At 39.8% G+C, this 15,429-nt stretch overlaps 1 protein-coding gene across 3 annotated transcripts; it reads left to right on the top strand.

The window, feature by feature from the left end:
• Nucleotides 1–633: 633 nt before the first annotated feature.
• Nucleotides 634–13,714, top strand: kars1 (lysyl-tRNA synthetase 1). Of its 3 annotated transcripts, XM_046856944.1 has the most exons (15): nucleotides 655–773; nucleotides 2,629–2,774; nucleotides 6,788–6,938; nucleotides 7,288–7,453; nucleotides 7,533–7,626; nucleotides 7,722–7,908; nucleotides 8,009–8,134; nucleotides 8,750–8,869; nucleotides 8,954–9,116; nucleotides 9,353–9,526; nucleotides 11,073–11,158; nucleotides 11,361–11,446; nucleotides 12,264–12,390; nucleotides 12,486–12,629; nucleotides 13,254–13,714. In XM_046856944.1, exons 2-15 carry the CDS (start codon nucleotides 2,641–2,643, stop codon nucleotides 13,326–13,328), a joined length of 1,833 nt encoding a protein of 610 aa, XP_046712900.1. In that variant the 5' UTR covers nucleotides 655–773; nucleotides 2,629–2,640; the 3' UTR covers nucleotides 13,329–13,714. The 3 variants fall into 3 exon arrangements, with proteins under 3 accessions (XP_046712902.1, XP_046712900.1, XP_046712901.1); XM_046856946.1 differs by lacking the exon at nucleotides 2,629–2,774 and having other exon boundaries at nucleotides 634–773; XM_046856945.1 differs by lacking the exons at nucleotides 655–773; nucleotides 2,629–2,774 and adding an exon at nucleotides 6,207–6,310.
• The last annotated feature ends 1,715 nt before the right edge of the window (nucleotides 13,715–15,429 follow it).

Genomic DNA, 15,429 nt, shown 5'->3' on the forward strand with positions numbered 1-15,429 from the left:
TAGCAGCTCTAAACAAGATTTCCATTATTAGCATATCTTTTTTGTTTTCCCTTTCTTTTGAACTTGATATGAAAATGATATGAAACATGCATCTTGTCTTGTAACTGAGAAATTGTGAAGACTTCTCTGTCCCGAAGGTTTCTCTAAAACTGCAAACTTACTGACCTTTATAAAGTACAGACACTGACTCTTTTTGTTAACTTTTGTAAAACAATATTCTTTAACTTCTTGTAGTGTGTACCTATACACAGGGAGAGTGTGGTGAAATAAAAGAGTTACATCATGGCCTCGGCACAAATGTATTAAGTGAAGAAACCTGGATAACTGGCTTTCAGTCCAGAATGCTTGTATGATTTTATAGATGGATCTTGATTGTTGGGCTTTGGTGAAAATGGCTGGTAATTAGGCAGATAACTGAATGAGCATTAGGCAAATAAAAACTAAAAGAAAAGGCTACGGTGTTAACTGGCACCTGATGCCACGCAACTTACACACTGATACGATTTGTCGTAGCTCGCGCAGTGTCTGCTTCACTTTTTATACCGGCGGCACAAATTCTGTGCGCGTGGATTGGCCACATGAACGCATGGGCGGGTTTTCGGATTTGACGACTACAGTTTTATCCAATCAGATCATAGAAGGCGGGGCTTTTCGGGGGACGGTTGGGAAGAAGAAACAAAAAAAAAACCCTGCTGATGATTGCAGCAGCAGCAACGCGGAAACTCGGACAAAATGGCGGACGTGGTGGCAGATGGAGAGAAACTCAGTAAAAAGTATGCGAATGATCTTCTATTTATAATAACACAAGATATGAGATGTATAGGACGGACTGTAAATGGTTGAAATAAGAATTTATGGCGCAGTATTTTTGTAGTTTTAAAGGAAGACAGGAAAGAAACGCTTTCGGTTTCTAATCTGTAATGAATGATGTAACATTAACATGCTTGGGGGTAACTTTAGCTAAATATCATGCAGATGAGTGTAAAAATGCGCTTTAAATAGAAGTCATTTATGGATCTAGATATGTAAATCTACGTGTAACTACCATACTGTCTAGTGTGTTTTTATGGAAGTGCTTATTCTAGACGGTTCCGGTATTTAGTCGTGTGGCTCCTATGACGCGGTCTCGGAACGCTCATTATTTCGATTGTCTCTCAGCTAGAGACTCATGATTAAAAAATAAATTACTTGAACTTGTACAGAGTCCTGCACTTGCTCTGATTTGGGAAAACAAATGGCTGGGAATCCTCTAATACTCAGACCATGTGTATACACTATACCGTGTATACTAAGATGTTCTTGATTTCGGTTTTTGCAGCATCTTGTTTTACATATATAATATGCAATAATCTAGATTAATCTTTTTTCTTGGACAAGAAACCTGGTAAGTGTGTAAAACGTGGTTTAAAAAAAAAGAAAAGAAGTTGTGCTTCTGCACATGTGCACTCTGGTGCTGAAAAAACTGACTTCCGGGTCGGAATGCTGCTCAGTGTTTGGATGGCGCTTGTGTCAGCCATGTTTAAGGGGCGGGACTACCAGACCTTCAACAATCAGATTTCCTCTTCAGACCCTGATTTGATATCAAACACCAATGTTAATATACTGTCTGTTCTGTATAAAGAAACATTTCTTCTTATGTTGTTTCTCTCCTTTTTGAGGTGTGGGTTGAGGTGACACTACCGTAATCAGTGCTTCCTCTGTTTTGGATTTTCTGAAGAGATCCGACACTCATAATTAGGGAAATTTAATTTCTTCCCTTCTCTTCTTTTGGGGCCGTAAATCTCTACCAGTCCACACAAACAGCAACTCATGCGAAAGTTTAGCTTCCTTTCCAGGTCACTATATTCCAGCAATACATCCCGCTTCCTCCAGTCCTTACTACGGACCTTCATCCACAAGCTTCTGCTTTTCGGAGGAGGGAGGGGTAGTATTGAGATGGTCCTTAGAGATGCACAGCCAGCAAAATGCTCAGCTTTGAGTGGCTGTCTTTTCCTCAAACCGTCCAGCAGTAGTATGCCTACAATTTCACGCTGTTGCTTGACTAAGAGCAACACTTTACATAAAAATAGCACACACAAGAAATAAAGAAACGTGTTGACAGGACATAGGCTAATGTGCACATGTCAAAGTCATTCCGACTGAAATGCAGGCACATGTATACAAAATATCGGATTAGATAACATCTTATGTAAACAGTCCACTGGATCTTTTAATGACAAAAAAGTGTACATGTAAACGGGGCTACTATTTTATAATCTTCCATGTTTGTGTCAGCCCACGTCTTAATTCTCGAAGATCCCTGTTTAGACATTGCTCAGCACTGTCAAGTTTGAATATCGAAATAAGAAGCCACAAAGATAAGAACGACCACAGTCACTAAAAAAAAACAAAAAAAAAAACACTCTTTACAACCGTAGTAAGCAACATGTCGAGCTGGCAGCAGTAGAAAACTATACTACTGTCCGTCAAGAAGGAAATTGTGCAAGTACATTTTCTCACACACCCCATAGCTAAAAAATTTTGTTTATTGAATTCTCTAAAGTGTAAAAACAAACTAGATTACTTTGTTTATGGACGTGAGTGAGGTGGTGAAGAAATGAGCCTGACCTGTGCGTTTTCTTGGTTCAGGACCTGCGCATCATGTTGACGCTGGTCAGAGCTGCCAGGCAGCCCGTGTGCCGGGCCGTGGGGTTACGGGTGCAGAAGTTTGTGCCTCACATTCGGCAAGCGGTGCCTACGATTATTGAAGGATGTCGCTGGAGAGGTGACAAAAGGTTGGTGGTGTTTATGTCTAATGTGTTTGGGGAGGGGGTCAAAAAAACAAAACACAACCAACCTTTTGTCAATAGGGCTCTGCAATATGATAATTTGATCAATTATATCAGAGTATACAATTTTATATTATGAATTTACTACAAACCAGTAACCTTCCCAGTACCTATGAGTGGCAAGTGCTACCCTTTGGCACAACTTGTAGCCCCTGTTGTGCCATCTATGTCTTGCAACGGCATGTTCTCGACAACACCTGATGATACTCTCAGATTGACAGTTGAAAGGAACTTTTATGTAGACAACTGCCTTAAAAGCTTAATGACTGCAGACGATGCCAAGCAGGTAGTGGATGGGTTATGTGGCCTTCTTGCTAGTAGTGGATTTGAGATTAGGCAGTGGGCCTGTAACATCCCAAAGGCCATTAATCATCTCCCCAAAGAGGCCCGTTCAGATAGCATTGAGCTTTGGTTATCACATGACAAGACCAATCCCCAAGAATCCACTCTTGGACTGAGATGGAACTATAACTTAGATATACTTGGTTACAAACACCGCCCAACACCAAAAACCACACCCACTATGCGGCATATCTATAAGATAGTAGCAAGACAGTATGATCCTCTGGGATTTATCCTTCCCTTCACCACCCGTGCTAAAATTCTAATTCAGCAGTTGTGGAACAAACAAAGAGGTTGGGATGACCCTATGTTGCCCACAGATCTAGTGAAAGCCTGGTGTGAATGGGAAAATGATCTCCCCACTCTTTCTCGAGTCACACTTCCCCGATGTTAAGTGATGCCAGATATGGATAAGCCCAATACCTTGAAACAAATTCATATCTTCTGTGATGCTTCAGAGCAAGCATACAGCGCTGTAGCATACCTAAGAACTAAAGATCACAAAGGTAGAATACAGCTTATGGACACACTTATGGACATTTTACACCACACCATACCGCACGTGGACACTTTATGGACAATCTAAACCACCTTAAATTGTCTATTGTTTACTGTTTCACTGTTTACTGCCATAAGCATTTTTGTATATACATCCTTTTTCTTTCATATACATATATATCCTTATATTTTATTTTATATAGTTTTTATACTTTATTTATGTCTTCTTTTTCTTTGTATTATTTTTCTCCCTATCCTATTCCCTCATGCCGGACCATCGTAATAAGCATTTCACTGCATGTCGTACCCTGTATTTATGTGTATGTGACAAATAAAATTAGATTTGATTTGATTTGATCTTGCTTTCCTGATTGGCAGATCCAAAGTTGCTCCTAAACGTAAACAAACCGTTCCTAGGCTTGAGCTATGTGCAGCTCTTATTGGTGCTCAACTAACGAAGCTGCTCAAAAATGAACTCGATCTTAAGATCAGCCGAGTGATCTTATGGTTTGATTCAACCACAGTTCTTTCATGGCTAATATCTGAATCTTGCAGCTTTAAAGTCTTTGTAGGCACAAGGATAGCAGAAATCCAAGACCCAACTGTTTTACATGAATGGCGATACGTAGATACAGCCAGAAATCCAGCCGATGATCATACAAAGGGGCGCAGCTAAGAAAAGCTTGTTACACCAAACAGGTGGAGTCAAGGTCCACCCTTTTTACTTTAAGCTGAATCAGAGTGGCCAACCCTGCCATCCCTTAAAACCCCTGAAGATAAAGTGGAAAGGAGAGCCAGTATATTCTGTGATGTCACACAAACATCAAAGCCCTTAGAGCCCAGCGAGTAAAATTCTTGGAAAGACCTTGTTGAAGCCACAGTTCAACACCGTCAAAGTGATTTGGATCAACCTAGTTTACCTACAGCTAAGGACTATGTGACAGCAGAACATCTCCTCTTTTGTAACATTCAACAAGACAGTTTTCCAGAGGAATACGAACAACTAAACTTTGGTAAGCCTGTATCCACTACAAGTTGATTACTCACTTTAGCCCCAGAATTCGACAAAGCCAGTCAGCTTATACAGGTAGGAGGATGCCTACGTTGTGACGAAGGCTTAGAACTCCACACAGTTCACCCTATTGTCCTAGACTCTCATCATCGAGCCACCAAATTACTCATTCAAGACTATGATAATAAGCTGTGTCACCCAGGACCAGAACGAGTATCTGCTGAAATGAGAAGTGTCTGGATACTAAGAGGTCGTGAAGCAATTCAAAAATCCCAACATAACTGTATGGAATGTCGTAAGTGGAAGGCTAAACCTGAGAACCCTAAAATGGCTGATCTTCCTTCAGCACGCTTGAGACTTCACAAACCACCCTTCTACAGTACTGGTATGGATTGTTTTGGAGCTTTCCAAATCAAAATAGGCAGACGCCTGGAGAAAAGATGGGGAATAATCTTTAAGTGTCTTACAACCTGATGTGTACACATTAAGCTTCTTACAGCTATAGACACTGATTCCTTAATCATGGCTCTTAGGAGATTTATAGCATGCAGAGGCACCCCCTCAGAACTGATATCTGACCAAGGCACTAACTTCCAGGGTGGAGAGAGAGAGAGTTAAAAGATGCCTTAAAGAATTGCAGCCCGGAACTTCAACGCATCTTGCTAAACAGAAGATTGAATTTCGGTTCAACCCACCTAATGCCCCTCACTTTGGTGGCAGCTGAGAAAGGGTGATCCGATCTCTTAAAAATGCCCTCCGTACAGTAGTAGATGCACAAACAGTAACAGAAGTTGTTCTTCAAACAGTACTTACTGAGAGAGAAGGAATCCTTAATAGCAAACCTCAAGGTTATGTCTCCTCCAATGTAGCAGATTTAGACCCATTTACCCCAAATCTCCTGCTCATTAGGCGGCCAGACAGTTCTTTACCTCAAGTGATATACCCTGCCGATGAATCCATAGGACGACATAAATGGAGACAAAGTCAAATACTCACTGATCATTTCTGGTCAAGCTTCGTGAGACACTACTTACCCAGTCTTTAACTACAGCATAAATGGCATGCAGAGACTAAAACCCTTGCAGTTGGGTCTGTTGTTATGATTGTTGATCCCCAGTTACCACGAGCCCTTCGGTTGATCGGGAGAGTGTTAAGGACATTCCCTGGAGCAGATGGACAAGTAAGGTCTGCAGAGGTCAACGTTAAAGGTTGATTATACACACAGCCTGTTACCCGTCTCATTAGCCTACCAGAGATAGCAGATGAGGGCGACACCAAGATCAAACCGACAGACTTTTAACTAAGATTTAGGAGCAAATATGCTATGCATATTTGGGGCAGCAGTGTAAGAAAGGATTCCTATTCAGTTGTATTTCTGCACTTCACCACTAGAGGGAGTCATACAGTTTATCAAGCAATGACAAGCTACCCATGACATCACAGTGCACATCCTCTATTAAGAGTATAAAAAGCAGTCGTCATTGACCAGTGGCCATTCGACACCTGCAACCTGTCACTCAGCACTGACCATTCAGCAGTGGCCTTTCAGCATGCATTCTGTATCACACAACCAACCAAACAGAAGACAGCAAGAATCACCTCATATACGATCTATTCTAAACCCAGTAAAGTTGAGTGTTCTGAATCCTGTACCGTGTTTTTACTGACACGCTGGGGCGAGTACAATCCCCTGATCAGCGCACACCAGATAGTGAAAATCCTTATATGGTCCTTCGAGCCGGATAGTAAACCCTTCTAATGTTTGGTCCTTCGAGCCGGATAGTAAACCTTTCTAACATATTATATTTACGTGAATAAAAATTTAATTGGATAAGGATTCCTTTTATTTATTTATTTATTTATTTATTTTTAAGATGTGCGGTTTTCCTGCTGCTTTTCATTTTGAAATCCTTTTATTTGGTGTGTATATATAAAATAAAACGTATTATGATTCGTTTTTTTTATTTGAGATTTTGTTGCCATATCGCCTCTCCCTATTCGCTACCACAGTAATCCTTTGTGCACAATTTTGCATCGTAATCTCAAGATGTCATTGTTGCTTAAATGTCGCAAGGCTTTGAGGCACAGTAACTTGTCTGTGTTACAGTGAGCTGAAGAGGCGCATGAAGGCAGAGAAGAAAACTGCAGAGAAGGAGGCCAAGATCAAGGACCAAGCATCACAAAATAAGGAGGCAAATGACAAGCAGCAGCAGCAGCAGCATGTGGACGGAATGGATGAGGAGACTCTCGACCCAAACGTGAGTCATTTGCTATTGTGGATCAGGAGCATCTTTGGACAGCACTTATATTTTTTGGATGGATGGATAGATAGATAAAAGCTTATTGTCATTGCATTGTACAGATGAATTAACATTGTATTAAGCTGTGAAAAGGAGCCTAGTAAAGGAGATGCAACAACATTCTAACATATGATTGTCCTTACAAATAGAATAATTGATAGAAATTTCTCAGAATTTTTAGTCATAACTAATACAGAAAGCATGTAACCTGAACCATCTGGTTTCTTTAAAATCCTTTACAATAATTGTCACCACTGACACAAAGTGTTAAATGTTTGACTAACAGCCATACTGTGTGTTTATATAGCAATACTTCAAGATCCGCACGCAAGCCATCCAGGCTCTAAAGGGTACCGCTGAAGACCCCTATCCCCACAAGTTTCATGTGGACTTGTCCCTTACCGAATTTATAGAGAAATACAATCACCTACAGCCTGGGGAGCAGCTATCAGATGTTGTTCTTAATGTGTCAGGTAAAATTCTTGACTGTTTTGTTAAATGTTTAGCTCTGCATTTAAAAGATTATATTTTTTAATGCTATTTGTTTATCAGGTCGTGTTCATGCCAAGAGAGCCTCAGGGGCCAAACTGATCTTCTATGACCTGAGAGGAGAGGGCGTCAAGCTGCAGGTTATGGCAAACTCTAGGTACGAGACACGCACTCATTTCACTGGTTTTAAGTCCCAGTATTTCTCAGCTGTACATTCATTAATAAAATGCATGTTGCTTTTCTTTCATTCAGAAATTACAAGTCAGAGGAAGACTTTGTTCACATCAATAATAAATTGCGTCGTGGTGACATCATTGGTGTTCGGGGTAATCCTGGGAAGACAAAGAAAGGCGAGCTAAGCATCATCCCCATAGAGATGACCCTGCTGTCTCCATGTCTGCACATGCTTCCTCACCTGCATTTTGGTCTAAAGGACAAAGTCAGCATTCTTCCTTACATATTTCCACTCTTACATTTCTTTTTAGGCTAGTTAAAATGATAAAGGGTGAAAGTACAATTTGTGTTTGTGTGATTGTTAGGAAACTAGGTTTCGTCAGCGCTATTTGGATTTGATCCTGAACGACTTTGTGAGGCAAAAGTTTGTGACTCGTTCCAAGATCATCACTTACCTGCGAAGCTTCTTGGACCAGCTTGGTTTCCTTGAGGTGAGAATGCAATCTACAGCCAGGGCGTTGAGCTCATTTTATGTACCGGGCCACACATTTCATTTTGTGCAGTGTTAAGTGGGCTGGAACAAAAGAATATAACTTTAGCATAGAAAAGAAATTATCAAACATTTATTTTTAATGTGTTCATTTATTAGCATCTATCTATTCCCAATTTGGTTTCGCCTGTTCCCTTTCGACTGGCTGCTGCTGTTGACAAGTGGATCTATAATCGACAGGAGTGGATGATGGCATTTGAAATTATAAAACATTTCTATGGGAGTGTGAAATGCTTTGTTTTGCCAAGTCATGTACTGTAATTTGTTAAATTATTAACAAATTACAGAATATCACCCAATACTGATCACCATTATTTAAGACTAATGGGTAGGCTAGGCCATGTCTCAACATGTCTTGATATTTTCGAGTTGCGATGGTGCCATTGTAACGCATCTCCATCATAAGTCAGGGGACTACCTGTGTGTATGTATGTGTGAGATCTCTATCTATCTCCCTATTCAATCGCTCCCTTTTTTTCTATTTTAACTTTTTAAACTGGATTAAAACATTTGTTGTGATTGTAATGTACTGAATTCTCTAATTGCTGTGTTGCAGATCGAAACTCCGATGATGAACCTGATTCCTGGAGGAGCAGTGGCAAAACCATTTATTACCTACCACAATGAGCTTGATATGAACCTGTACATGAGAATTGCACCTGAACTTTACCACAAGGTAAAGTAGTGAGCTAAGATCTAAAAGAAAACCTACAGAACGAGCTGCTGGGACCATGCTTATTGTTGATGTTATTCCGTATAGATGCTGGTGGTTGGCGGCATCGACCGGGTCTATGAAATTGGTCGTCAATTTAGAAATGAAGGCATCGACCTCACTCACAACCCGGAGTTCACAACGTGCGAGTTTTATATGGCTTACGCTGATTACACTGACCTGATGGAGATCACTGAGAAGCTCCTGTCAGGTTTGTATTTTACTTTATTATTCCTGCGAATCTAAAATGAACTTTTTAATCCATGACCCCACCCCAGGCCCATTTTTATCGATTAAGAATTATCTGCATATATCACAGAAATAAAAATCAATCCCTACCCTATTAAAGTGCAGTATACTGGTGCAAGCCACATCTGCGCAAATTAGCTAATAGTGGAAAATACAATAGAATGTGAATCTGCTTCACTTTTACAATCTCTTTTACAGGAATGGTGAAGCACATCACAGGCGGTTATAAAGTGACCTATCACCCTGATGGACCAGAAGGACAAGGCCATGAAATCGACTTCACTCCTCCCTTTAGGAGAATTAGCATGACCCATGATCTGGAAAAGGAAATGGGAGTGAAATTCCCTGCAACAGACACTTATGATTCTGATGGTATGGACTGATGTTACATGGCGTGTCTATGTATATAATATTATATACAGTGGGTACGGAAAGTATTCAGAGTTAATTTTTATTCCTCATTAAGAAAAACTCAAATATCACATGGTCCTAAGTATTCAGACCCTTTGCTCACTATTTAGTAGAAGCACCCTTTTGATCTAATACAGCCATGAGTCTTTTTGGGAAAGATGCAACAAGTTTTTCACACTTGGATTTGGGGATCCTCTGCCATTCCTCCTTGCAGATCCTCTTCAGTTCTCTCAGGTTGGATGGTAAACGTTGGTGGACAGCCATTTTTAGGTCTCTTCAGAGATGCTCAATTGGGTTTAAGTCAGGGCTCTGGCTGGGCCATTCAAGAACAGTCACGGTGTTGTTGTGAAGCCACTCCTTCGTTATTTTAGCTGTGTGCTTAGGGTCATTGTCTTGTTGGAAGGTAAACCTTCGGCCCAGTCTGAGGTCCAGAGCACTCTGGAGAAGGTTTTCGTCCAGGATATCCCTGTACTTGGCCGCATTCATCTTTTCCTCAATTGCAACCAGTCGTCCTGTCCCTGCAGCTGAAAAACACCCCCACAGCACGATGCTGCCACCACCACGCTTCACTGTTGGGACTGTATTGGACAAGTGCGGAGCATTGCCTGGTTTTCTTCACACATACCGCTTAGAATTAAGGCCAAAAAGTTTTATCTTGGTCTCAGTAGACCAGATAATATTATTTCTCACCATCTTGGAGTCCTTCAGGTGTTTGTTAGCAAACTCCATGCGGGCTTTTATGTGTCTTGCACTGAGGAGAGGCTTCCGTCGGGCCACTCTGCCATAAAGCCCCGACTGGTGGAGGGCTGCAGTGATAGTTGACTTTCAGTTTGGCTGGAAGGCCAGCTCTAGGAAGGGTTCTGGTCATCCCAAACGTCTTCCATTTAAGGATTATGGATGCCACTGTGCTCTTGGGAACCTTAGGTGCAGCAGAGATTTTTTTGTAACCTTGGCCAGATCTGTGCTTTGCCACAATTCTGTCTCTGAGCTCTTCAGGCAGTTCCTTTAACCTCATGATTCTCTTTGCTCTGACATGCATTGTGATCTGTAAGGTCTTATACAGTCAGGTGTGTGGCTTTCCTAATCAAGTCCAATCAGTATAATCAAACACCGCTGGACTCAAATGAAGGTGTAGAACCATCTAAAGGAAGAAATGGATAGCACCCGAGTTAAATATGAGTGTCGCAGCGAAGGGTCTGAATACTTAGGACCATGTGATATTTTAGTTTTTCTTTTTTAATAAATCTGCAAAAATGTCAACAATTGTGTTTTTCTGTCAATATGGGGTGCTATGTGTACATTAATGAGGAAAAGTAATGAACTTAAATGATTTTAGAAAATGGCTGCAATATAAAAAAGAGTGAAGAATTTAAGTGGGTCTGAATACTTTCCGTACCCACTGTATTATGTATGTATGTGTATATATGTATATGTTTATATATTGTTTGTGTTTTAAGTCAAAATGCCTTTCATTTGTGCATCATTGGAAAAAAAAATGTTTTTGCAGAAACCCGTAAATTCTTTGATGATTTGTGTGCTCAGAAGGGAGTGGAATGCCCGCCTCCGCGAACAACCGCTCGCCTCCTCGATAAGGTTGTTTTATTTAATTTCATGTGGTATATATATATATATATATAAAAAAAATGTGTGTATGTATGTCAGGATTTAATGCTGCAGTGCAACAGAGTATCATGCAACACCATGTGACTGTCTAATATATGATTGATTCTAAAATGGGAACTTGAAAGCAATCCAAATTATCACTTTTTATTTGTTTAATGTGAATTTTGTGCAGTTGGTGGGAGATTTCCTTGAGGTGAAATGCATCAACCCTACATTTATTTGTGACCACCCACAAATCATGAGTCCACTGGCAAAATGGTTAGTAGTGTTAAAGTTCCACTGTTTAGATTTAGGAACATTTACAATATGTACTGATGCATATGGATTTAATTTAAAATATAAAATGTAATTAAACATGTAAACAAAATTCTGTACACACATTTCTTTTTTTATTCATATTACCAGTGTTTTTGAAAAAGCTTTTAACAATCCTCAAAGATTTAGTCATTAACATTTATTTAGAGGAGATTCAAGTCGTGTAATAATGGATGATAATGCAAAAGTCACCGTGTGCATCGTTGTAATATGTGATATCGCCATTCTTGTAATTAAACATGTCATACAATTGCACTTTTTGAGCTCCAAAGGTCCCAGTCTGAACGAAGGTTCAAATGTATAGAGTGCACATTGATTGATTTAGTGCATTTTTTTTTCATGTAGTGTCAGTGACACATTTGTGGTGCTCCAGATTTCAATGAACAACACTTATTACAAATTTTTTGGTTGTATGACCACATATATCAGATAAAAAGAGCTTTTTGATAGCATCCTATCTCCATTTTTAAAGAAGAGGGCTGAGTCCCAGGGTCAAGTCCTTTTGTTAATTCAATTTGAAGTTTCTGATAGAATATAGTTGACATGTATGAGATTTTTTTATTACTCTTTTTGACAAGAATACACATTTACTTTGCATTATTTGTTATAAAGACATTCAGATTAATTTGAATCGTGAGCACAATATTGTGAATTTAATTGTTTTATACCACCTAGTATAATCACATTTATGTGCCTTACGTGAGGAAACTGAGGAATGCACTCTGTATAATTTGTAATCTCTTTCTTTGTGCTCCCACAGGCACAGATCAGAGAAAGGACTAACTGAGCGCTTTGAGCTCTTTGTCATGAAGAAGGAGATCTGCAATGCCTACACAGAGTTGAATGACCCAGTCAGGCAGCGTGAGCTTTTTGAGCAGCAGGCTATGGTATTTTTAGTATTTTTTTGGGGCATTTGATTGTGTGTGGTTGTGTATGTATTGTATATTGACGTATGTGACATCTCTGTTGTGGATTTAAACAGGCAAAGGCAGAAGGTGATGATGAGGCCATGTTTATAGATGAGACATTCTGCACAGCATTAGAATACGGTCTTCCACCTACTGCAGGCTGGGGCATGGGCATTGACCGGCTCACCATGTTCCTCACGGACTCCAACAATATTAAGGTACACCAAACAACATTCTGTTTTTACATACGAAAAAATGTCACAATTCAGGTTTGTGTTCATTTAAACTTTGTTCCCCAAATTTATGCAACTCTTTTTTTTGTCTACTGATTTGACTGATATTACAGACAGAAAGCAACATTTAAAACATAAAAAATCAGTAAAACATAGGTATCATAATACGTAGGCGTTGTTAAAATTACATTATTCCATGACGTATTGTGTTGACTTAAGGCTTCTGATGCTGATTATGAAAATCAGCTCTGACAGTAGTTGATCTACAAATCACAGGTTTACACACTAGGATGCATTCTAAAATGTTGTAAGAAAGCAAAGTCTGTTAAATAAACTGTTGTTATAGCTACCATAACATGCTCTGTATGCATTCCACTATATAAATTAGCCAGCAATGGACTTGTCAATACTATTCCACTTCACACCCATCACAACTCCACATTGTTAGTTCAGCTGCAAGCTATGTTCCAAAGAGCTTTGTTTCTCATATAAAACTGGCAAACGCGCATTATGCTTTATTTGCTCCTTCTCCAAACACATTGGAATTTAGGGAACTGTTTCTTGCTTTCTGTAATAAATAAATAAGCTGCTGATTTGTATTTGTTGCAGGAAGTCCTCCTCTTCCCTGCCATGAAGCCTGATGACAATAAGTCTGCCCTTCCAGCAGAGGGCACTTCTGTTTAACACTGTGACTTATGATGTGGCCTGATCAGAAATCAGTGAAACGGTGGAGAGAGAGAGAGAGGATTTTTCAACACCAGGGTTCAGGTTTTTTGCTTGACTGCAGGTTAAAGATTGATGTTAATGGTTTAAAGAATTTGTTATTGCAGTAAACGGGAACTATCACTTTTTGTTTGTTTGTTTAACTCGGTTAGGCAAAAACCGTGAACCCTGTTTTTTACTGCTGCTTCCTGCTCTGTTAATATCAGGATCTTACCATGGAGCAATCAAGATGAAGATTCAAATTCAGCCATATTTTTCTCTAGTAATGGTTTTAATGCCACATGTCCTCTGTATTTTTAATGTTCACCAGATCATGGTCATAGGAATAAACCATGTGTGTACTTAAATCGTCTGAAGTTATTTAAGTGTCATGACTGGGGAGTAATGACATGCTGAGGGACAAACGTGTAGATTTAGAAAATAATGGGTGACATGATTGAGCCTTAAATACATGATGATTGTGATGTACTGCGAATGTCTATTATGGCATTTCCATTTAATGTTTTTGTTTTTTTGTCAATGCTGTGTGCTTATTTTTATGCATTATTTTGACTGACAAGTTATATCTGCTGTAATGATGGTGTTCAGGATAAGAGCTCCTGTTTCATCTTACACCACAACCCTGACTCAGATTCATGACATTATCCAAACCAAATAATTTTTGATAACCATCTTTCCAAGTCTCACTAATGTGTGAATATATTATAAAATATTACATATGTTACATAAATATAAACACACACACACAGGCGTGTGTAAAGGAAAAAACATCCTTTAATTCTGTGGTTTTATGTAGCAGGATATAAAAAATCTCTCTCTCTCTCTCTCTCTCTCTCTCTCTCTCTCTCTCTCTCTCTCTCTCTCTCTCTCTATATATATATATATAAAAAATATTAATTATTAATTACACTATTGCCAAAAGTCACCCATCCAAATCATTGAATTAAGGTGTATAAAATCAAGCACTGGGGCATGCAGGCTGCGTCTACAAACATTTGTAGAAGCAAATCAGTGGATTCCAGCGTGGTACCGTGATAGGATGTTACCTGTGTAATTAGTCCGGTCGTGAAATTTCCTCGCTACTAAATTTTCCACAGTCAACTGTTAGTGGTATTATAACAAAGTGGATGTGATTGGGAACGACAGCAACTCATCCACGAAATGTTAGACCACGTAAGATCACAGAGCAGGTCAGCGGTTACTGAGACGTATAGTGCACAGAGGTCGCCAACTTTCTGCAGAGTCAATAGCTACAGACCTCCACACTTTCAGATTAGCTCAAGAACAGTGAGTAGAGAGCTTCATGGAATGGGATTTCATGCTCAGGCAGCTGCATCCAGGCCTTACATCACCAAGTGCAACGCAAAGCATCAGATGCAGTGGAGTAAAGAACGCCGTCACTGGACTCTAGAGCAGTGGAGTGTTCTCTGGTGTCAGGACTCACGCTTCACTGTCTGCCAATCCGATGGACGAGTCTGGTTTTGGAGGTTGCCAGGAGAACGCTACTAGTCTGAATAAATTGTGCCAAGCGTAAAGTTTGGTGGAGGGGGGATTATGATGTGGGGTTGTTTTTCAGAAGTTGGGCTCGACCCCTTAGTTCTAGTGAAAGAAACTCTTAATACTTAATACCGAGACATTTTAGACAATTTCACGCTCCCAACTTTGTGGAAACAGTTTGGGGACGGCCTGTTCCTGTTTCAACATGACTGCACCAGTGCACAAAGCATAAAGACATGGATGAGTGAGTTTGGTGGAAAAACTTGACTTTCCTGCATAGAGTCCTGACCTCAACCCGATAAAACACCTTTGGGATGAATTAGAGCGGAGACTGTGTCATCAGTGTCTGACCTCACAAATGCACTTCTGAAACAATGGTAAAAAAATTCCCATTAACACACTAATAAACCTTGTGGCCAACATCATATCAAAGCCTATAGATTAAGAATTGGATGTTAATCAAGTTCTTTTGCATGTCAAGGCAGGCGAGCGAATACTTTTGCCAATATAGTGTATGTATATATATATATATAGAGAGAGAGAGAGAGAGAGAGAGAGAGAGAGA

This window comes from Silurus meridionalis, chromosome 9 (assembly GCF_014805685.1).
Source record: "Silurus meridionalis isolate SWU-2019-XX chromosome 9, ASM1480568v1, whole genome shotgun sequence".
Lineage (NCBI taxonomy): Eukaryota > Metazoa > Chordata > Actinopteri > Siluriformes > Siluridae > Silurus > Silurus meridionalis.

Coding starts and splice junctions, on each gene's coding strand:
- kars1 (XM_046856944.1), top strand. CDS start 2,641: ATGTTGACGCTGGTCAGAGCTGCCAGGCAGCCCGTGTGCCGGGCCGTG. Junction 2,775..6,787: donor CGCTGGAGAGGTGACAAAAG/GTTGGTGGTGTT, acceptor TCTGTGTTACAG/TGAGCTGAAGAGGCGCATGA. Junction 11,447..12,263: donor ATGAGTCCACTGGCAAAATG/GTTAGTAGTGTT, acceptor GTGCTCCCACAG/GCACAGATCAGAGAAAGGAC.